General features: G+C 36.7%; 1 protein-coding gene across 1 annotated transcript in view; it reads left to right on the top strand.

Annotated features, from left to right (window-relative positions):
• The window catches only part of SHCBP1L (SHC SH2-domain binding protein 1-like), a gene marked incomplete at its 5' end in the record, with an annotated part of 60642 nt that overhangs the window by 17017 nt on the left and 20802 nt on the right, over positions 1-22823 (top strand). The window contains 4 exons of the mRNA XM_011995331.1: positions 1004-1218; positions 2002-2088; positions 2161-2379; positions 12512-12617. Of these exons, the coding sequence (XP_011850721.1) occupies positions 1004-1218; positions 2002-2088; positions 2161-2379; positions 12512-12617 (627 nt within the window). The remainder of the gene's footprint in view (positions 1-1003; positions 1219-2001; positions 2089-2160; positions 2380-12511; positions 12618-22823) is intronic.

Here is a 22823-nt window from a genome sequence, read left to right as displayed (position 1 = left end):
TTCAGTTGTGAACTGGTGGCCCGTATGTAACAGCTGACCAACATGTGAAGATACTGGTACTTGATAGCCTCTTAAGGAAAATTTGCTTCCAAATTTTAAGCTGGAAAGTCACTGGAATAACTTTTAAAAAGAATTACAATAAGTGGCTTTTTAGATTTTCATTACGTATGTTAAGAATTGTGTACAAATTGAAATGTCTGTACTGATCCTCGACCAGTAAAATCTCAATTTTGAAAAAAAAAAAAAGAATTTTACTCTTTATGTCCTTTCTGCTTTTTTTTTTTTTTTAATGTTTGAATAGCCATTCTTCCACCAGTGGTGTAATACAGATAGCAGGCCTTTTTTTTTTTTTTTTTTTTTTTTAGCATGCTCTTTATTTGCTTGGTATTTTATTTGTTTTTTTGTTATTATCATTGTCATTTTTATTATTTTGATACTTTATTCAGTGCTTACTATGTGCTAGATGCCCACTGGAAGCTTATAATTATGATTTATTATATTTAACATGCTTTTATGGCAAAATGTGTTCAAAAATTTTTCGATAATATTAACTGGGCACAGTGGCATGTTCCTGTAGTCCCAGGTCCTCAGGAGGCTGAGGTAAGAGGATGGCTTGAGCTGAGGACTTCGAGGATGAGTGTGCAATGATTACACCTGTGAATAGCCACTGCACGCTAGCCTGAGCAACACAGTAAGACCCTGCCATATATATATATATACATACACACTGTTTTATGAAATCTCAAAGTCTGGCAACTCAATCTTAGAAACAAATAATGTAGGAGATACAGAATTCCTTTCATGAAACTGAAAAAAATGTGTTTAAGAAGTAGGGTTTGAAAAACTATTGAGTATATTTAATATTGATCTATAATTCTATATGTTGATTGTTGAAGAAGTCATAAACTTAAAAGAAGAAACTTTATAATGAGTTCATATATGAGAAAGAAATCCTGTGGCTTACTGGTATTTGTAACTACATCTCTTATGACATTTATCTTAGGTAACTTGTGAACCATACCAAGACTCATCATCTCATTTCAAAGTTACTGTTTCTGTTGCTGAGCCCTTTTCTTCCAACATTGCAAATATTCCAAGAGATTTGGTTGATGAAATTTTGGAGGAACTGGAACACAGTGTGCCTCTTTTGGAAGTGTATCCTGTTGAGGGACAAGATACTGATATACATGATATTGCTTTGGCCTTGGAAGTTGTCAGGTATTAGGGCCTTTACTTTTGAAAGTTAAATTTATCATATCCAAAAGTTAATGTGAAAGTTTTGCTCATATAATCACTTTATAAGCATTTACTGATTTAATTTTCATTCACTACTGCTGGATTAAATTTGTCCATTTTAAATTAACATATTGTATTTGTAATTTTTAGTAGAAACATTTTCTTGCAGAAACATTATATATGGGTAATGAAAAGTTTGCAATTTTTTAATCTTAAATTTTATAAAAATAAAATTTAAAAGAATTCTTGAAATAAGTAACATTAACTTCTATTCATATTTAAGCATCTTAAATTTATTAGCATTCATTTCTCAAATTTAAAGGCATTACAAATACTAGATATCATCATTCACATTATGATTGCTTCTTATAAGTTGATACAATTTGAGGGAAGCTATCCACAAACAAAATACGGAATATTTTTTTGGCATGTTTTTGTTTTTCTAATGTTTTCCTCCCATACACATTTGGTAGTATCTTACATATTATTTATTTTTTGAGCAAATGATAGCCAAAATCTATAAAATTTAGAAATGGAATTTTACAGTCCCACTCATTATCTCATTTACCATAACCTAAAATAGAATGCAAGTCATCTAATTTTTAAAGTTTTACCTTTTATTTTAGTTGACTCAAAGGTCATTTTAAAATATTTTGCTTAAGAATTAAGATTGAGGTAGAGAATTCTGACATCAGAATATCTGTTTAGCTCTAAATCAGTAGTGGCTCTTTTTGATTATTGTCATCTTAATTTGGTTTATCGTAGGTTTTTTTATGACTTTCTTTGGAGAGACTGGGATGATGAAGAAAGTTGTGAGAATTACACTGCACTTATTGAAGAAAGAATTAATTTGTAAGTATAGTTTATAAACTTATGCCACACATTAGAAAAAATAAACATTGTAATTATGTTGATAATTTTCAGGTGGTGTGATATACAGGATGGAACAATACCTGGTCCTATTGCACAACGTTTTAAAAAAACTTTGGAGAAATATAAAAACAAACGTGTCGAACTCATTGAGTATCAGAGCAATATTAAAGAAGATCCATCTGCAGCAGAGGCTGTTGAATGCTGGAAAAAATACTATGAGATAGTCATGCTCTGTGGATTATTGAAAATGTGGGAAGATTTACGCCTCCGGTAATAATTTGCTCTATTTCAAATAGAAGCAAAATTTACATGGTTATTTTATCATAGCACTTATTTTGTGGTATATGTTCTGATTAAAGTGAAGTATAAAATTAGATGTCTAATTTATGAGGTAAGCACAAGGTACAACTATCAGTATTGGAAAATTATGTTGGTATTAGCTGAATTCACTAAAATCATTGTTTTTTTTGACCAAAAGAACTCATTAATCCATTTCCTTCCTTATCTTTCATTTTAACTCTTTTGATTTTGGCCAAAGTATAAGAAAGGAAGAGGTAGACCTCCTCTATATATAATATGTGAACCAAATAAGATAACTGGATTATAGCTAAAAGAGTAGCAAGACATAGACAGAGTCTGTCTACAGAACAGTTTTTAAAAGAAGCATAAAGACAGGCTGGACATGGTGGCTCACACCTGTAATCCCAGCACTTTGGGAGGACAAGGTAGGAGGATCACTTGAGGCCAAGAGTTTGAGACCAGCCTTGGGCAGCATATTGAGGTCCCATCTTTACAATAAACAAACAGATTTTTTAAATTTAGCTGGAAATGTGGTGGCATGTGCCTGTAGTCTCAACTACTTGGGAGGCTGAGGCAGGAGGATCACTTGAGCCAAAGAGTTTGAGGCTGCAGTAAGCATTGATCATGCTACTGCATTCCAGCCTGGGCAACAGAGGAAGACCCTGTCTCTTTGTTGTTGTTGTTGTTGTTTGACCCTGTCTCTTAAAAGAAAAAAATAAAAGAAGCAGCAGCAGCACAGGCCTGGTGTGGTGGCTCACGCCTGTAATCCCAGCACTGGGAGGCCGAGGTGGGAGGATCACCTGAGGTCAGGAGTTTGAGGCCAGCCTCAACATGGAAAACCCCGTCGCTACTAAAAATACAAAATTAGCCGGGCGTGGTGGTGCATGCCTGTAATCCCAGTTACTTGGGAGGCTGAGGCAGGAGAATTGCTTGAACCTGGGAGGTGGAGGTTGCGGTGAGCCGAGATCTCACCATTGAACTGCAGCCTGGGCAACAAGAGCGAAACTCCGTCACAAAAAAAAAAAAAAAAAAGAAGAAGAAGAAAAAGCACAAAGACAAGATGGGGGACAAAAACAAGGAAACTAGAGGAATTTGAAGCTTCTGACACTTACAGCTATAGCACACATTAAATACAGCCTGGCCAGATTGATATAAAACCTCACACTAAAGGCCTTTTAACCTGTTCTGTTACCTGACTTGTCATGTTTGGCTTTCAACAGAAATTATAAAGCATGCTAAAAGACAAGAAAAACCAGTTCAGACAAACAAAGCAAGTATGACAAAGAGACTCAGGTATGATTTTGGAATTCATCAGTCAGAGAATTTAAAATTCATCAATAACTGGGATATGTGATCTATTATTGCGGGAAGAAAGAATTAATGAGTTTAAAGATTCGTCAAATAGAAACTTCCCAAACTGAAATGCAAAGAAAAAAGAATGAAAGAAACTGAAGAGAACATTCAAGAACCATGGGACAGTTTCAAAAGGTGTTAACATATTTGTAACTGAAATACCAGAAGAAGAAAAAGAGCAAATGGATCAGAAGAAATACTTGAATTAATAATGATGAGAATTTTCCAAAATTAAATACAGACACAAAACTACAGATCCACAAAGCTCAGAGAACACCAAACAGGATAAATATCAAAGAATCAACACCTAGGCATATCATATTTAAACTGCATAAAGCTACAAATAAAGAAAAAATATATTGAAGGAAGCCAAAGGAAATAACCCACATTACCTACTATAGTGAACAAGAATTTCTCAGAAGGAACTATGAAAATAAGATGAGAGTGGAGAGAAATATTCAAAATGTTGAAAGAACCACCAAACTAGAATTTTGTATCTAGTGAAATTATTCTTCAAATGTGAGCAAGAAATACTTGCTCAGACAAAACAAAACAAAACTGAGAGTTTATCATTAGTAGGCCTGTTCTGCAAGAAAGGTTAAAGGAAGTTCTTCAGGGAGAAGAAAAATGACAAAAACTCATGTCTGCATATAGTAAGGAACAATGTGGGAAAAGGAATAAAGGTAAAATAAATTATTTTATTATTATTTTATTTATTTATTTTTCTGAGACAGGGTCTTGCCCTGTCACCCAGGCTTGAGTGCATTGATGTGATAATGGCTCACTGCAGCCTTGACTTCCCAGGCCCAAGTGATCCTCTCATTTCAGTCTCCTGAGTAGCTGGAATCACAGGTGTGTGCCACCATGCCTGGCTATTTTTTTTATTTTTATTTTTGTGGAGACAGGGTCTCACTGTATTGCCCTGGCTGATTTCAAACTCCTGGACTCAAGTGATCCTCCCACCTCGACCTCCAAAGTGCTGAGATTATGGGTGTGAGCCACTGTGTCCAGCCTCTATTTTTCTTATTGTTGATTGATCTAAAAGATAGCTATTTAACATAATAGTAGTAATGATTCATTAGGTAATTAAAGCTTATGGATTACTGAAATAAATGAAACAATATCATAGAAGATGGGAGGATAGAATTGGAATACTCTGTTACATGGTATCTTCATGACATGTGAAGTAGTTTAGTGTTATTTGAAAGTGGACATAAATTAGTTAAGAATATATGTTGCAATCTCTCGGGCAAATATTATTATTATTTTTTTTTTTAAAAAAAGGAAGTATAATTGATTTAAGAGAGTAGACACAATGGAACAAAATAAAATGCTAAATTAAAGCTAGAAGAGGCAAGGCTGCGTGTGGTGGCTCATACCTGTAATCCAGCATTTTAGGAGGCCAAGGTGGGCGGATCACCTGAGGTCAGGAGTCCAGACCACCCTGACCAACATGGCGAAACCCCGTCTCTACTAAAAATACAAAAATTAGCCAGGTGTGGCGGTGCATGCCTGTAATCCCAGCTACTCAGGAGGCTGAGGCACGAGAATCATTTGAACCTGTGAGGTGGAGGTTGCAGTGAGCTGGAGTGCCACTGCACTCCAGCCTGGGTGACAGAATAAGACTGTGTCTCAAAAAACAAAAACAAAAAAACAAAACAAAACAAAAAACCCAAAAAGCAACCAAAACACTAGAAGAGGCAGAAAAGGAGGGAAAAAGGAAACAAAGGACAGGTGCAACCTGTGTATTAATAGAAACCAACTACAATATAGTAAATGTTAATTATGTCAAAATAACTTTAAATGTAAATGATCTAAATAAAAAAAAGCAGAGATTATGAAAATGGATTTAAGAAAACAATATCCAACTATATGTGACCTGTAAGAAACCCACTTTATAAAGATTCAGATATGTTCAAAGTAAAGGGATGGAGAAAGATATTTCATGCTCATGCTAATTAATAAAAAGCTGGTGTGGCTATATTAATTTCAGATGAAGCAGCTTTAAGAACTAGGACAATTATCAGGGATAAAAAGGGACATTTCATGATGATAAAGGGTTTGGTTCTCCAGGAAGATTAACAATTTCTTACCACTCCTATTCACCTTCATACTAGAAGTTCTAAATAATGCAATAAGATGAGAAAAAGAAACAAAAGGTCTGAAGACTGGAAAAGAAGAAATAAAACTATATTTGCAGATGACATAATTGTCTATGTAGAAAATCCCAAAGAATCAAAAAGGAACAAAACTCCTGAAACCAATAAATGATTATAGCAAGTTTACAGGAAGCAAGGTTAATATTCAAAAATCAACTGCTTTTTTATAAACCAGCAATGAACAATTTATTTTAAATTTTAGAAATTATTGACAATAGAACCAAAAATGTGAAATCCTTAGGTATATACCTAACAAAATATAGGACCTATAATGCAGAAAGCTACAATACACTTATGACAATAAATGGAGAGATATCTTATGTTCTTGGATTGGAAAACCCAATATTTAAAAAATGTCAGTTCTTCCCAACTTCATCTGTAGATCCAGTGCAATCCCAGTGAAATTCATAGCAAAATATTTTGTAGAGATTGACAAACTTTCTAAAACTCATGTGGAAAGGCAGGAAACCTAGAATAGCCAAAAAGTTGAAGGACTACTACTACTCGATTTTAAGACTTACTATGAAGCTGTAGTAATCAAAAGAGTATGGTATAGGTGAAAGAATAGATTAATGGAAGAGACATATAGATCAGTGGAAGGAAATAGAGTCCATAAATAGAGTCCTTATATAGTCCAGATTAGAGAGTCCATAGGATCCACACATAGAGTAGACTGACTTGACAAAGGGCGAAAGAAATGTAATAGAGAAAGGATATTCTCTTCAACAAATGGTGCTGGAATAATTGAATATCTATATCCAAAAACGTGAACCTAGATACAGACCTTTCACAAAAATTAACTCAAAGTGGTCCATAAACCTAAACATAAAACTCAAAACCGTAAGACTTGTAGGAAATTATAGATACTCTTGTGTTTGGCAGTGGGTTTTTAGATGCCACAACAATACTGTATGTTCTGTGAGAGAAAAAAGTCTTAAGTTGGACTTTGTTAAAATTGAAAACTGCGGCCGGGCGCGGTGGCTCAAGCCTGTAATCCCAGCACTTTGGGAGGCCGAGGCGGGTGGATCACGACGTCAGGAGATCGAGACCATCCTGGCTAACACCGTGAAACCCCGTCTCTACTAAAAATACAAAAAACTAGCCGGGCGCGGTGGCAGGCGCCTGTAGTCCCAGCTACTGGGAGGCTGAGGCAGGAGAATGGCGTAAACCCGGGAGGCGGAGCTTGCAGTGAGCCGAGATGGCGCCACTGCACTCCAGCCTGGGTGACACAGCGAGACTCCGTCTCAAAAAAAAAAAAAAAAAAAAAAAATTGAAAACTGCCCTGAAAAATACACTATTAAGAATGAAAAAACTAGCCACAGATTAGGAGAAAATATTTGCAAAATATATGTCTGATAGACTTGTATCTAAAATATACAAAGAGCTCATAAAACTCAAACATAACAAACAACCCAATTAAAAATGGGCAAAGATCTGAATAGACACCTTACCAAAGAAGATACACAGACAGCAAAAAAGCATATAAAGAGATGCTCAACCTCGTTTGTCATTAGTAAATTGCAAATTAAAACAGCAGTGAGATGCCATTACATACCTATTAGAAATGGCTAAATAAAAAAAAAAAAGCTGATAATATTAATTGCTACTGAGAATGTTGAGCAAAGGAACTCTCATTCTTTGCTGGTTAGAATGCAAAATGGTACTGCCTCTTTAGAGCACTGTTTGGCAGTTTCTTACAAAGCGAAACATAGTTTAACCATAGGACTCAGCAGTTGCAGTCCTACTTGGTATTTACCCAATTAATTTGAAAACTTACATCCACATAAAAACCTACACTGAAATAAAAAGTATTACAAAGGAATAGTATAAATAACTCAACCCAACAAATTAGATAACCTAGAATAAATGAGCAGATGTCTAGTAAGACACAATCTACCAAAAATGATTCAAGCAGAAACATAAATTCTGACTGGCTCTATAACAAGTTAAGTAGATTGAATTAGCAAATAAAAAACTATTCACAAAAGAAAGTCAAGGACTAGATGTCTTCACTAGTGAATTGTGACACACGTTTAAAGAAGAATCAACACTAATTCTTCAAAAACTCTTCCAGAAAATAAAAGGTAACAATTTCCCAACTCATTCTGTGAGACAATATATTACTCTGAATCCAAAAGCAAAGACATCACAAGAAAAGAAAACCTAGATGAATATCACTAATGAATTTAGATACAAAATCCTCAACAAAATACTAACAAATGGAGTCCAGCAATATATAAAAAGATCAGACACTATGACCAAGGTGAGATTTATCCCAGGAATCCAATGTTGTTTTAAAATATGAAAAATCTATCAGTATAATACATAATATTAATAGAATGAAAAAACAAGACACAGAGTCATCTCAATAGACACAGAAAAATCATTTGACGAATTAACACCCTGTCATGATAAACACTCTAAAAAAAACTTGGAATAGAAGGAATTTTCCTCAACCTGTTTAAGGCTGTCTATGAAAAACTCACAGCTAGAGTTATCATTTTTTATGGTGAAAGAATAGATCTTTCTCCCCCTACAGTCAGGAGCATGATAAGGGTATTTACTCTTGCCACTTTTATTCAAATTGTACTGGAGGTTCTAGCCAGAGCAATTAGACAAGAAAAAGAAATAAAAAGCATACAGAATGGAGAGGATGAAGTAAAATTATCTCTATTCACAGATGGCACGGTCTTGTATATAGAAAATCCTATAATGAAATACTACCCAGCAATATAAAGAAGTAAATTGCTGGCCGGGCGAGGTGGCTCATGCCTGTAATCCCAGCACTTTGGGAGGCCGAGGCGGGCAGATCACAACGTCAGGAGGTGGAGACAAACCTGACCAACATGGTGAAACTCCATCTCTACTAAAAATACAAAAATTAGCCAGGCGTGGTGGCGTGTGCCTGTAATCCCAGCTACTCAGGAGGCTGAGGCAGGAGAATTGCTCAAACCTGGGAGGCAGAGGTTGCAGTGAGCTGAGATCACGCCACCGCACTCCAGCCTCGGTGACAGAACAAGACTCTGTTTCAAAAAAAAAAAAAAAGAAGTAAATTGCTGACACAATAACAGTAACATGGATGGATCTCAAAAATAGGTTGAGTGAAAAAAGCAGACACAAAAGAATGCATAGTATATTATTCCACTTTAAAATTCCATTGAGAGGCCAAGCATGATGGCTCACGCCTGTAATCCTAGCACTTTGGGAGGCTGAAGTGGGCAGATCACCTGAGGTCAAGTGTTCGAGACCAGCCTGGCCAATATGGCAAAACCCCATCTCTACTAAAAATACAAAAATTAGCAAGGCATGGTGGTGCAGGTCTGTTGTCTCAGCTACTTGGGAGGCTGAGGCAAGAGAATCGTTTGAACCTGGGAGGCAGAGGTTGCAGTGAGCTGAGATCGTGCCACCACACTCCAGCCTTGGCAACAGAGCGAGACTCCAACTCAAAAATAAATAAATAAATAAACAATAAAATTCTATTAAAAATTCCTAGAAAGGTGTGGAACAACAGGAATTCTCACTTATTGCTGGTGGGAATGCAAAATAGTATAGTCACTTTGGAAGACAGTTTAGAAGTTCCTTACGAAACTAAAGATGCTCTTATCATATGATCCAGCAATCCTGTTCCTTGATAATTACCCATGAGTTGGAAACTTATGTTCACACAAAAACCTGCACATGGTTGTTTATAGCAGCTTTATTCATAATTGCCAAAACTTGGAAGCAACCAAAGTGTCCTTCAGCAGGTGAATATATAAATTGTGGTACACCCAGACAATGCAATGTTATTCAGCACTAAAAAGAAAAGACCTGTGAAGCCATGACAAGACATGGAAGAAACTTAAATGCATATTACTAAGTGAAAGAAACCAATCTGAAAAGGCTACATACTGTATGACTCCAACTGTATGACATTCTGGAAAGACAAAATTGTGGAGGCAGAAAAAAAAAAAAAAAATCAGTGGTTCCCAAGTATTAATGGAGAGGCAGAGCATAGAGAATTCTTAGGGCATTGAAACTCTTCTGTATTATACTATAATGGTGGCTACATGTCATTATACATTTGTCCAAACTCCTATAATGGACAACACCAAGAGTCAACTCTGATGTAAACTATGGACTTTGGGTGACAATGATGTGTTAATATAGGTTCACTGCTTGTAACGAGTGTACCACTCTGGTGCCAGATATTGATAGTGGGGCAGGTTGTGTGTGCGGGGGCGAACAAGGGATACACAGGAACTCTCTTCCTTTTGCTCAACTTTGCTGAAAATCTGAAACTGCTCTGAAAAATAAAGCCTATTAAGAAAAATTCAGTTTTCCTTTCAGGTGGAACCGCCATCGTCCAGTAATTCGCCAAAATGACGAACACAAAGGGAAAGGGGAGAGGCACCCGATATATGTTTTCTAGGCCTTTTAGAAAACATAGAATTGTTCCTTTGGCCAAGTATATGTGAATCTGTAAGAAAGGTGATATTGTAGACATCAAGGGAATGGGTACTGTTCAAAAAGGAATGCCACACAAGTGTTACCATGGCAAAACTGGAAGAGTCTACAATGTTACCCAGCATGCTGTTGGCACTGCTGTTAACAAACAAGTTAAGGGCAAGATTCTTGCCAAGAGAATTATTGTGTGTATTGAGCACATTAAGCACTCTAAGAGCCGAGATAGCTTCCTGAAATACGTGAAGAAAAATGATCAGAAAAAGAAAGACGCCAAAGAGAAAGGTACCTGGGTTCAACTGAAGAGCCAGCCTGCTCCACCCAGAGAAGCACACTTTGTGAGAACCAGTGGGAAGGAGCCTGAGCTGCTGGAACCTATTCCCTATGAATTCATGGCATAATAAGTATTAAAAACAAAATAAAAGACCTCTGGGTTGAAAAAAAAAATTCAAAGAAAGGGAAATACATAATGACAGAAAGCAGATCAGTGTTTGCTCAGGACTGCAAAGATGCATGAGGACACTTATCAGTGTGATGGAAATTTTTAATGTCTTTATTACTGTGATTGAGTTAAAAGCATATGTGCATTTGTGAAATCTCATGGAATAGTTCACTTAAAATGAATACCTTTTATGTGAATTATACCTTAATAAATTTGATTAAAAAACACCTATCTATACCTTTGATTTTAAAACTAGGATAGCATGATAAACTACTGTGGTTTCCTGAATGTTTAGGATGCCTTACTTTTGGAGCAGCTAATTAACTGGTAAATAGACCAAAAAAAAAAAAAAAAGTATGAATGGTTCCCTGTTTCTCAAGATCAAGACCACTTGCTTCAATAGATATAAAAATGTTGAGTGGGTTTGATTTTGAAATGTTTAATGAAACTTTTGGAGGATACTGCTAATATGTTTAAATTCAGTTTTTAATAACTTACATAGAAAATTATTAGAAAGTTTCCTGAAATCATAAGTTTTACAAAAATATATAATAACTGAGATATAGTTCAAAAATATTGGTACTGGCCAAGTTCATGCCTGTAATCCTAGCACTTGGGGAGGCCAAGGTGGGAGGATTGCTTGAGGCCAGGAATTCAAGACCAGCTTGGGCAATGTAATGAGACCCTGCCTCTTAAAAAAAAAAAAAAAAAGCCAGGTAAGGTTGCACATGCCTGTAGTCCTAGCTACTTGGGAAGCTGAGGTGGGAGGATTGCTTGAGCCCAGGAGGTCAAGGCTGCAGTAAGCCATAATTGCACCACTGCACTCCAGGGCAAGACCCTGTCTTTAGTTAAAAAAAAAAGAAAAAAAAAAGAAAAAAATATATATATATATACATACATACACTAAAGCCACATCCTGTTAGCATAAAGCAACAATCAAAGTGCTGCAGAGAATGCAAAAGATTATACTAAAGAGATTACTGGTAAATCCATGTCTATTGGAAAAAGAGTGTCCCTTTTGGCTGACAGTAATGATAAAAGCCAACAGTTATGCTAAAACTTTTTCTCTGACTTTCTGTTGGAGACACTTAAATGATAGAGACAGGAAACAGGAAACATAAAGAAAAGCAGGAAAAAGAGAAAGAACTAATTAGAAGTGCTGAATAGCAAACAATATAAAAACAACTAAGAGAGAAGCTGGAATAGTTCTGCTGGGAGGACAACAGCCAACTATTTTATGCAGATAATATCCTTTGAAAAAAAATGATATGCTAATTGAGCATAGTATCTAAAATTAGCCATATTCAAAAACATTTTAACATTTTGATGCCTCACTGTGACAGGCATAACCCATCTTTGTGTGAGTCTACAACTCAATGGATTATGAAAGTACAACCAGGAAATTTTTCTACTGTATTGGAAGGTTGAGGTAGCTGAGGCAATGGTTGTAGTGGGTTGCATGCAGATTTCCAGGCACTGTCAATTAAAATGAAAATATTTTAGAGTTTAAGGATTTAAACATGCAGTTATCTAAAAGATCTGAATCATTACCTTGCTCTCATGTTGCTCATTGCCCTCAAGGAACTTATAATTAATGAAAACTATTTCTCAAAGATGTTTAGTACCAAGTTTTTATTTACTGAATAAGGACAAGGTCAGTCTTTTTCATGTTAATTTAATTACAACTAAATATTTTCAACTATAGAGTTCATGGACCTTTCTTTCCAAGAATTCTGAGGCGTAGGAAAGGAAAAAGAGAATTTGGAAAAACTATAACACATATTGTAGCAAAAGTGATGACTACTGAAATGGTAAGAAATAAACTATTCTTATTTGTTGTTTAAGTGTTAGCTGTGTATAATCGGAAAAGAAGCTCCCTGAGGGTGGAGTCCTTGTCTAATCATTAATGCCTTATTTTCTCAACTACCTCCAGCTCAGTTATTGCCGTATCATAGATACTGAATAAATAAATGGTGACAACTATTTACTGAGTACTAACCTTGTTGTCAGGTACTATGTTAGTTGCTATGGTGAAGATGAGACATAAACGTGAGAAAGACTGCATTTAGGGGACATAAAATGTTGATTTAGACCCACAGTCTTCCTTCTTCACACATTTGAAAATTTCAAGCATGGTGGAAATATGGACACAAGTATATAAGCAGCTACAATTATGACACAGAATGATAAATGCTATGATAAGGGTATGTACAGAGTACATGTAGGATGGGTACATAAGACAGAATTAGGAGTCTGGAAATGCTGGATAAAAGAAATAACTCAGCTGAATTGTGAAGGATGAATATAAATTTATCCAGCTCAAGAACAAACAAATGTTCTAAGACAAAGAGCAAATATTTTCATTTCACTTGACCTCTCAGTAGCATTTCAAAGCTCTCTCATTGAAATAATCTCTTTCCTTGTTTAATGTTAGTATACTTTCCTGGTTTTCATTATCTCTAGTTACTTTTATTCTCATGTCCTCTAAATGCCTGGTACTTGTCTTTTTAATGCATTATATTATCCCGAAGTGATTTAGCTAATCTTCCCCCATAACTTCACTTATATATATAGGTACTTTTCCAGAATGTATTTGCATAGCCCAAACTTTTGTTCTCTAAGCTCCAAACCTATGTGTCCAACTGCCTATTGCTTATTACCACTTAATTGCCTCACCAGTACATCAATTAATTGTCTGCAATTAATTTCATAATCTTATCCCATTGACTTGCTTTTATTCTGGAGTTCTTTGTTTCAATAAATGGTACCATCATCTACTTGACTGCTAATAACAATTTTCTGGGAGTTATCTTCCTCATATTTCTCCTCACTTTCATACACACTCACTTTTTTCCTTCACTCACCCCACATCCTGCGATAAGCTGTGTTTCCTCTGCCTGCTGAGCCACTGCTCATCCTTCAGGTCTTGATTTAAATATTTCCACAGGAAAAGGCCTTCTCAACCTTTCATAATATATTAGACTGCTGTATACAATTATAGTACCTTGTATTTTTCCTTATTGGCACTTTCCTTTATCATGACTACATTTAATACTTTTGTGGCTATCTATTGAATGTCTGTCTCTTTCACTAGTATGTGAGCTTCTTGAGAGCAAAGAGTATTTACCACTCATCCAGTCACCTAGCATGATGCTTGGTACATGGTAGGTGCCCAGCAATTTTTGGTGAATCAATAAATTAGTGTATGTGACAAGAGAGATTAGTACATATAAGGAACTGAAAGAAGGCCACCAAGGCTGGTGATTAACATCTAAGAGAGTGATGAAAGATAAAGCTGGCATATTAGACAGTCTTGTCTGCTATTCTACCAATTTGTATTCTTTTCAATAAAATTTAATTTTCCTTTTAATTACTTATTGGAGCATATTATTCAATCATGTTGATTATTCTCCAACATCTTTATAAATACCCTTTAAAACATCTTTTTAAAAAGGTATAAATCTTGCTTTTATCCTAGTTTTATCATTTTTATTTTTGCTTCTCCTTTTCACTTTTTAATAGGTCCTGGCTTTATTCACTTTCTTATATGACAGAATTTCTATGATTTTTTTTTTCTCATTGCTTTGCAATCCTGTTTTCATTTGTGAAGTTATACCTGAACTTTGGAGGCCAAAATAATGAGAGGGAGACTACTGTGAGGAGAAGGTATCATCAGCTTCCACTTTACTTAGACCTTGGATTTTAGATTTACTTTTGAGGTTCATGAAATATTATAGTTTGATAGTAGTATAGCTGTACATACAAGCTTTAACAATTTCCTCATCTTTGAAGATGCTTGACTGAGAATTCTTGCTCTATACCCACCCCTTAGACGCAGTTTATTCATGCCCATCATCGTATGTTGGTGATCTTTATAAGCAGTGCGGTGGAAAGGCATGGACTTTGTAGTCAGATACCCAGTGTTCAAATGCCCTATCTGAGACCACTTAATAAGTAATCTTAGGCAAAGTGCATAACCTCTAAGCCTCAATTTCCTTACTTGTAGAATGCTTTAAAAAGAGAGAGATAAAAAATATAGATATACTGTGCCAGTTAAGAGCATGGGCTCTAAAGCCAAATTGCCTGGATTCCTGGTTTTGCCACTTACTAGTTAGGTGATTTTCAACAAATTATTTAACCCATCTATACTTTAGTTTCTCATATGTAAAGTTGGGATAATAATCCTATGTTCCATATTTATAAGTTGTTGTAAAGATTAAATGTTTACATTTGTAATATGCTCAGAATAATGCCCAGCACATAGTAAGTGCTCAATAAATGTTTACCTCTTGTTTCAGTTTCTGAACTAAAGTTAAACATCAGTCATTCTCCTAGATCTACGAGAAACAGTGGTATCCCCATTGTGTATCATAGGCCTCTACCCTCTTGTTGATCACAGGCTGTTCCTTCTTTCAATCTGGAGACAGTATAGTGTGATGTTGGAGAACATAGACTTTAAGATCATAAAAACCTGGATTTGGTTTACAGTTTTGCTTCTTAATATTTCTATGAGATTAAACAAATTACATTGTTTCTTTTATTTCCTCATCTGTGAAAGAGAGTAAGTCTGTCCCATAGAGTGTTAGGCTTAAGTGAAATATTTTTTATAAATCTTTTAGCAAAATGTCTAGCACATAAATAAATGTCAACTGATATTATTATTACTATTTTGCAGTTCATATCCCAATAATATAGCCATCATTTTTGCCAGATTTTTCCTGTAGTGCTACAAAAGGTGATAACCATGTCTGAAAATATACGAAGTACAAAGAAGAATTTCATCAGTTTTCTTCCATCTGTACTACTGATTCTGTTGCCACCTGCCTCCTCAGAGACAGTGTGTTCTCAGTTATTCTTTATTTTTTTGTATCTTTTTTCCTTTCTGAAAAAACTTGAGGTGAAATTTATGTAGCAAAGTTAACTGTTTTAAAGTGACATTCAGTGACATTTAGTAGAGTTACAATGCTATGTACATGTGTCTGGTTCCCAACCATTTTCGTTACCCAAAACCAGAACCCCATACCTCCATTTCCCCTTTCCCCCAGCTCCTGACAATCAACAATCTGCTATCTCTGTATATTTATGATTCTGGATATTTCATATAAATGGAATCATAAAATATCCAACCTTTATGTCTGGCTTTTATTGTAGCATTTATCAGTACTTCATTCATTTTTCTGTCTGAATAATATACTATTGTATGTATATACAACAATCTGCTTATACATTCATCAGTTGGTGGATATCTGAGTTGTTTCTGCCTTTTGACTATTGGGGAAAAGGGGCTGTGAACATCTGTGTACAAGAGTTTGTCTGACTACCTGTTTTCCATTCTTTGGGGTATATACCTAAGACTAGAATTACTGGGTCATATGTGCAACTTTATGAGGAATTGCCAGACTGTTTTTCACAGGGGCTGAAACATTTCACATTGTCATCTACAAAGTATTAGGGTTCCAATTTCTCCAGTCCTCAACAACACTTTTATCTTTTTTTGTTGTTTTTTATTTATTTTTTCTCTCTTTTATTTTTAAAATTACAGTCATCCTAGTGAGTGTGAAGTATTTCATTGTAGTTTTGATTTTCATTTATCTAATGACTAATGATGTTGAAGATGTCGAACATATTTCCATGGACTTGTTGGTCATTTGTGTATCTTCCTTGGAGAAATGTCTATTAAATTCATATGCCCGTTTTGTAATTGGGTTGTTTGTCTTCTTGTTATTGACTATAAGAGTTCTTTGTATATTCTGAATATTAGACTCTTATTAGATATATGCTTTGCAGATTTTTACCTCCCCCCTCCACATTCCTTAGACTTTTTCACTTCCTTTTGTGCTCTTTACTGCCACTTAGGGGATACTAGGAGCATTGCCTGTATCCGTGATCACTGTCATTGCTGTTAACTTTATTCACTATTTCATAGGTGATCCCTCTTCCTCCCCCTCCTTCTTTCTTTCTTCCCTTCTTTCCTTCCTTTCCTTTCTTTCCTTCCCTTCCTCCCCTTTCTCCTTTCTTTCTTTTTCTTTCTTTCTTTTCCTTCCCTCTCTCTCCCTTTCCTTCCTTCCTTCTCTCTCCCCTTCCTTCCTTCCTTCTTTCCTTCCTTCCTTCCTTCCTTCCTTCCTTCCTTCTCTCTCTCCCTTTCCTTCCTTCCTTCCTTTCTCTCTCTCTTTCTTACTCTCTTTCTTTTCTTTTCTTTTCTTTTCTTTTCTTTTCTTTTCTTTTCTTTTCTTTTCTTTTCTTTCTTTCCTTCCTTTCTTTCTCTCCTTTCTTTCCTAGTTGGATCGGAATAGCACTGAATCTGTACATTGCTTTGGGCAGCATGGTCATTTTAACAACATTTACTCTTTTGGCGGGGCGCTGTGGCTCACGCCTGTAATCCCAGCACTTTGGAAGGCGGAGGCGGGAGGATGACGAGGTCAGGAGATCGAGACCATCTGGCGAACATGACGGTGAAACCCCGTCTCTACTAAAAATACAAAAAAATTAGCCTCGCGTTGTGGCGGGCGCCTGTAGTCCCAGCTACTCGGGAGGCTGAGGCAGGAGAATGGCGTGAACCCGGGAGGCGGAGCTTGCCATGAGCCGAGATCGCGCCACTGCACTCCAGCCTGGGCCACAGAGCAAGACTCCCGTTTCAAAACAAAAAACAAAAAAAAACAAAAAAAACAAAAAAACCCCCCCAATATTGGTTCTTCTTATTCTTGAGCATGGAATGTTTTTCCATTTGTTTGTGCTGTCTCTTATTTCTTTCAACAGCATTTTGTAGTTTTGCAATTCTTGTTGTAGAGCTTTTTCACTTCCCTTGTTAGCTGTTTTACTAGGTATTTTATTTTGTGTGTGTGTGGCTATTGTGAATGGAATTGTGTTCTTGATTTGGTTCTTCAGTTTGGACATTGTTGGTGTATAGAAATGCTATGGATTTTTGTACATTGATTTTTGTATCCTGAAACTTTGCTAAAGTTATTTATCAGATCTAGAAGCTTTTGGGTAGAGGCTATGGGGTTTTCTAGGTATAAAATAATATAGTCTCTAAAGAGATAATTTAACTTACCCTCTTCCTATTTGGATGCCTTTTATTTCTGTCTTTTGCCTGATTGCTCTGGCTAGGACTTCCAGTACTGTGTTGAATAGAAGTGGTAAAAGTGGGTATCGTTGTCTTGCTGTTTTTCAAGGGGAATGCTTCCAGCTTTTGTCCATTCAGTATGATGTTGGCTGTGGGTTTGTCATAGATGGCTCTTATTATCTTGAGGTATATTCCTTCAGTGCCTAGCTTGTTGAGAGTTTTTAAGATGAATAGATGTTGAATTCTATAGAAAGCCTTTTGAGCATCTGTTGAGATGATCATGTGGTTTTTGTTTTTAGTTCTGTTTATGTGCTGAATCACATTTATTGATTTTTGTATGTTGAACCAACCTTGCATACCAGGAATAAAGCTAACATCATGGTGGATTAGCTTTTTGATTAATGGTCACTTAGGACATTGATGTGCCACTAGATTCAGTTTGTTAATGTTCTGTTGAGGATTTTTGCATCTGTGTTCATTAGGGATATCAGCTTGAAGTTTACTTTTTTTTGATGCATCTGCCAGGTTTTGGTATCAGAATCATGCTGGCCTCAAATAATGAGTTACGGAGGAGTCCTTCCTCCTCAATGTTTTGGAATAGTTTCAGTAGGATTGGTAGCAACTCTTATAAGTCTGGTAGAACTCAGCTGTAAATTTGTCTCGTTCAAAACTTTTTCTGATTGGTAGGTAGGCTCTTTATTACTAATTTAGTTTTGGAACTCATTATTAGTCTGTTTAGAGTTTCAGTTTCTTCCTGGTCCAATCTTGGGAGATTGTATGTTTGCAGGAATTCATCCATTTCCTTTAGGTTTTCTAGCTTTTGTGCATAGAGATGTTTGTAATAGTCTGTGAGGGTTTTTTTTGTATTTCTGCAGTGTCAGTAGTAATATCCTTTTTGTTGTTTCTGGCTGTGTTTATTTGAATATTCTCTCAGTCTAACTAGCAGTCTATTTTATTTATTCTTTCAAAAAACAACTTTTGGTTTTGTTGATCTTTTGTATGGTTTTTCACATCTCAGATTCATTCAGTTCAACTCTAATTTTGGTTATTTTTCTTCTTCTAGTTTTGGGATTGGTTTACTCTTATTTTTCTAGTTCCTCCAGTTGTGATGTTAGGTTGTCAGTTTGAGATCTTTCTAACCTTTTGATGTGAGCGATTAGCGGAATAAACTTTCCTCTTTTTTTTCTTGTGAGATGGAGTCTCGCTCTGTTGCCCAGGCTGGAGTGCAGTGGCATGATCTTGGCTCACCATAAGCTCTACCTCCCGGGTTCATGCCATTCTCCTACCTCAGCCTCCCAAGTAGCTGGAACTACAGGTGCCCGCCACCACGTCCAGCTAAGTTTTTGTATTTTTAGTAGAGACAGGGTTTCACCGTGTTCACCAGGATGATCTCGATCTCCTGACTTCGTGATCTGCCCGCCTCGGCCTTCCAAAGTGCTGGGATTAGAGGCTTGAGCCACCGTGCCCGGCCTTAAACTTTCCTATTAACACTATTTTAGCTGTGTCTCAGAGTTTCTGGTATGTTATATCCTTGTTCTCGTTAGTTTCAAAGAATTTTTTGATTTTTTGATTTCTGCATTAATTTCAGTGTTTACCCAAAAGTCATTCAGGAGCAGATTGCTTAATTTCCAAGCAATTGTATGGTTTTGAGAGGTCTTCTTTAGTATTGATATTTTTTTTTTTTTTTTTTTTTTGATGGCGTCTTGCTCTGTCACCCAGGTTGGAGTGCAGTGGCGTCATCTTGGCTCATTGCAACCTCCACCTTCCAGATTCAAGCGATTCTCCTGTCTTGGCCTCCTGAGTAGCTAGGATTACAGGCGTTCACCACCATGCCTGGCTAATTTTTTGTATTTTTAGCAGAGATGGGGTTTTACCATGTTGGTCAGGCTGGTCTCAAACTCCTGACCTCAGGTGATCTGACCTCAGGTGATCTGTAGGTGTCTGTTAGGTCCATTTGGTCAAGTGTCGAGTTCAGGTCTCAAACATCTTTCTTAATTTTCTGCCTCAATTATCTGTCTAATACTGTCAGTGGGGTGTTGAAGTCTTGCACCATTATTGTGTGGTCTTCTAAGTCTCTTCACAGATTTCTAAGAACTTGTTTTATGAATCTGGATGCTCCAGTGTTGGGATTATATATATTTAAGTTAGTTAAGTCTTCTTGTTGAATCAAACCCTTTATCATTATGTAATGCCATTCTTTGTCTTTTTAAAATCATTCTTGGTTTAGAGTCTATTTTCTCTGAAATTAAAATAGTAACCCCTGCTTTTTTTGGTTTTCCGTTTGCTTGGTAGATTTTTCTCCATCTTTTTGCTTTGAGCCTATGGGTGTCATTGCACGTGAAATGGATTTCTTTTTTTTGGAACTGAGTCTTGCTCTGTCACCTAGGCTGGAGTGCAGTGGCATGATCTCATCTCATTGCAATCTCTGTCTCCTGGGTTCAAGTGATTCTCCTGCCTCAGCCTCCCAAGTAGCTGGGATCACAGGCACGTTGCCTGGCTAATTATTGTGTTTTTAGTAGAGATGGCGTTTTGCCAGGTTGGCCAGGCTGGTCTCAAATTCCTGACCTCAGGTGATCCACCCACCTCGGCCTCCCAAAGTGCTGGGATTACATGCATGAGCCACCATGCCCAGACTGAAATGAGACTCATATAACATCATATAGTTGGATTATTTTTCTTTATCCTTTCTACCAGTCTTTTTAAATTGGTGGTCTTAATCCATTTACATTTAAAATGATTACTGATAAGGAAGGACTTACTTCTGCCATTGGCTACTGTTTTTCCTACATGTAATGTCTTTTTTTTTTGTTGTTATGCAGTGCTTTCAGGACCGTCTTCTTTTGTGTTTTATTAAGAATTTTTTTTAGTGTACCATTTTGATTTACTCCACATTTCCTTTTGTGTGTATTTCTTAGTTATATTCTTGGTGATTATCAAGGGAATTATAATTCACATCCTACATTTATAATGATTGAGTTTGAATTGATACCAACTTTGCTTTAATAGCATACAGCTCCATCCCTCCCTTTATGTTGTTATTATTACAAATTACATCTTTATACATTGTTTCCCCATTAGCATGGATTTGTAAGTATTGTTTTAGTCATTGGTATCCTAGATTGTATAGGAAACAAAAAGAGGAGTCACAAACCAAAAATACAGTAATACTGCCTTTATATTTACCCTTGATTTTACCTTTACCGGAATTTTTTATTTCTGTATATGGCTTTGAGTTACTTCTGTTGTTTATTTCATTTCAGTCTGAAGGACTCCTTTAGCATTTCTTTTAGGATAGGCCCAACTTTTGTTTATCTAGAAACGTCAATTTCTTCTTCATTTTGAAAAGATAGTTTTTCTAGATGTAGAATTTTTGGCTGTTTATCTTTCAGCACTTTAAAATCCCACTGCTTTCTGGCTTCCATGGTTTCCAATGAGAAATCAGCCTTAATCTTATTAAGGATCTCTTATACTTAATGCGTTGCTTCCCTTTTGCTGCTTCTAAGATTCTCTCTTTATCTTTGGATTGTTTTTTATCATTATTATTTTTTGAGATGGAGTTTTGCTCTTGTTGCCCAGGCTGGAGTGCAATGGCATGATCTCAGCTCACTGCAACCTCTGCCTCCCGGGTTCAAGTGATTCTCCTACCTCAACCTCCCCAGTGGTTGGTATCATAGGCATGTGGCACCACATCTGGTTAATTTTTGTATTTTTAGTAGAGAGGGGGTTTCGCCGTGTTGGCCAAGCTGGTCTGGAACTCCTGACCTCAGGTGATCTGCCTCCTTGGCCTCCCAAAGTGCTGGTATTACAAGTGTGAGCCACCCATACCCCCGCCTATCTTTGGATTTTAATTGTTTGATTGTAATGTATGTTAATATGTGTTTCTTTGTGTTTATCCTACTTAAAGTCCATTACACTTCTTGGATATGTAGATTCATGTCTTTAATGAAATTTGGGATGTTTTCAGCTGTTATGTTTTCAAATATTTTTTCTGCCTTTGTTAGGAAAACACTCAAACCATATTTTCCTTCTGTTTTCACAACAAAACAAGAATTATCAACACAGAAGACTTCTGTGACCCCAAAATATGTGGGGCTTTCTCCCTGCCAGCAAGTAATCAGTTCTCCAGCAGACCCCAACTGGGTGTGCTACAATTCTATTTCAACATATCTACCAGTAGACAGTGTCACATTCTACAGGTTGGAGACTCAGCCTCCAAAACTGCCCCTGTCCCTCAGATACCAGTCACAAGTCTAGGCCTCCAGAACTTCTGACTGACTGGCTTCAAGTTGGGGTTCTCACAACTCCCTTTTTTTTAGGTTTAATTAATTTGCTAGAGCAGTGCACAGAACTCAGAGAAACATTTATGTTTACCAGTTAATTTACTTAATTAATTAGTTAATTTTTTGAGATGGAGTCTCGCTATGTCACCCAGGCTGGAAATGCAGTGGCATGATCTTGGCTCACTGTAACCTCCACCTCCCAGGTTCAAGCAATTCTCCTGCCTCAGCCTTCTGAGTAGCTGGGATAACAGAAGCACACTACTACACCCAGCTAATTTTTGTATTTTTAGTAGAGATGGGGTTTCACCATATTGGTCAGTCCGATCTTGAACTCCTGACCCTGTGATCCACCCGCCTCAGCCTCCCAAAGTGCTGGGATTACAGGTGTGAGCCACCATGCCCGGCCTATGTTTACCAGTTTATTATAAAGGATATTACAGTCAAGCACAGTGGCTCACGCCTGTAATCCCAGCACTTTGGGAGACTGAGGCAGGCAGATCACTTGAGGTCAGGAGTTTGAGACCAGCCTGGCCAACATGGCAAAAACCTGTCTCTACTAAATATACAAAATTTAGCTGGGCGTGGTGGCGCACACCTGTAATCTCAGCTACTTGGGAGGCTGAGGCAGGAGAATCACTTGAACCCGGGAGGCAGAGGTTGCAGTGAGCCGAGAT

This window comes from Mandrillus leucophaeus, unplaced genomic scaffold, assembly GCF_000951045.1.
Source record: "Mandrillus leucophaeus isolate KB7577 unplaced genomic scaffold, Mleu.le_1.0 Scaffold484, whole genome shotgun sequence".
Classification (NCBI taxonomy): Eukaryota; Metazoa; Chordata; class Mammalia; order Primates; family Cercopithecidae; genus Mandrillus; species Mandrillus leucophaeus.
This window is presented reverse-complemented; position numbering and strand designations above follow the sequence as displayed.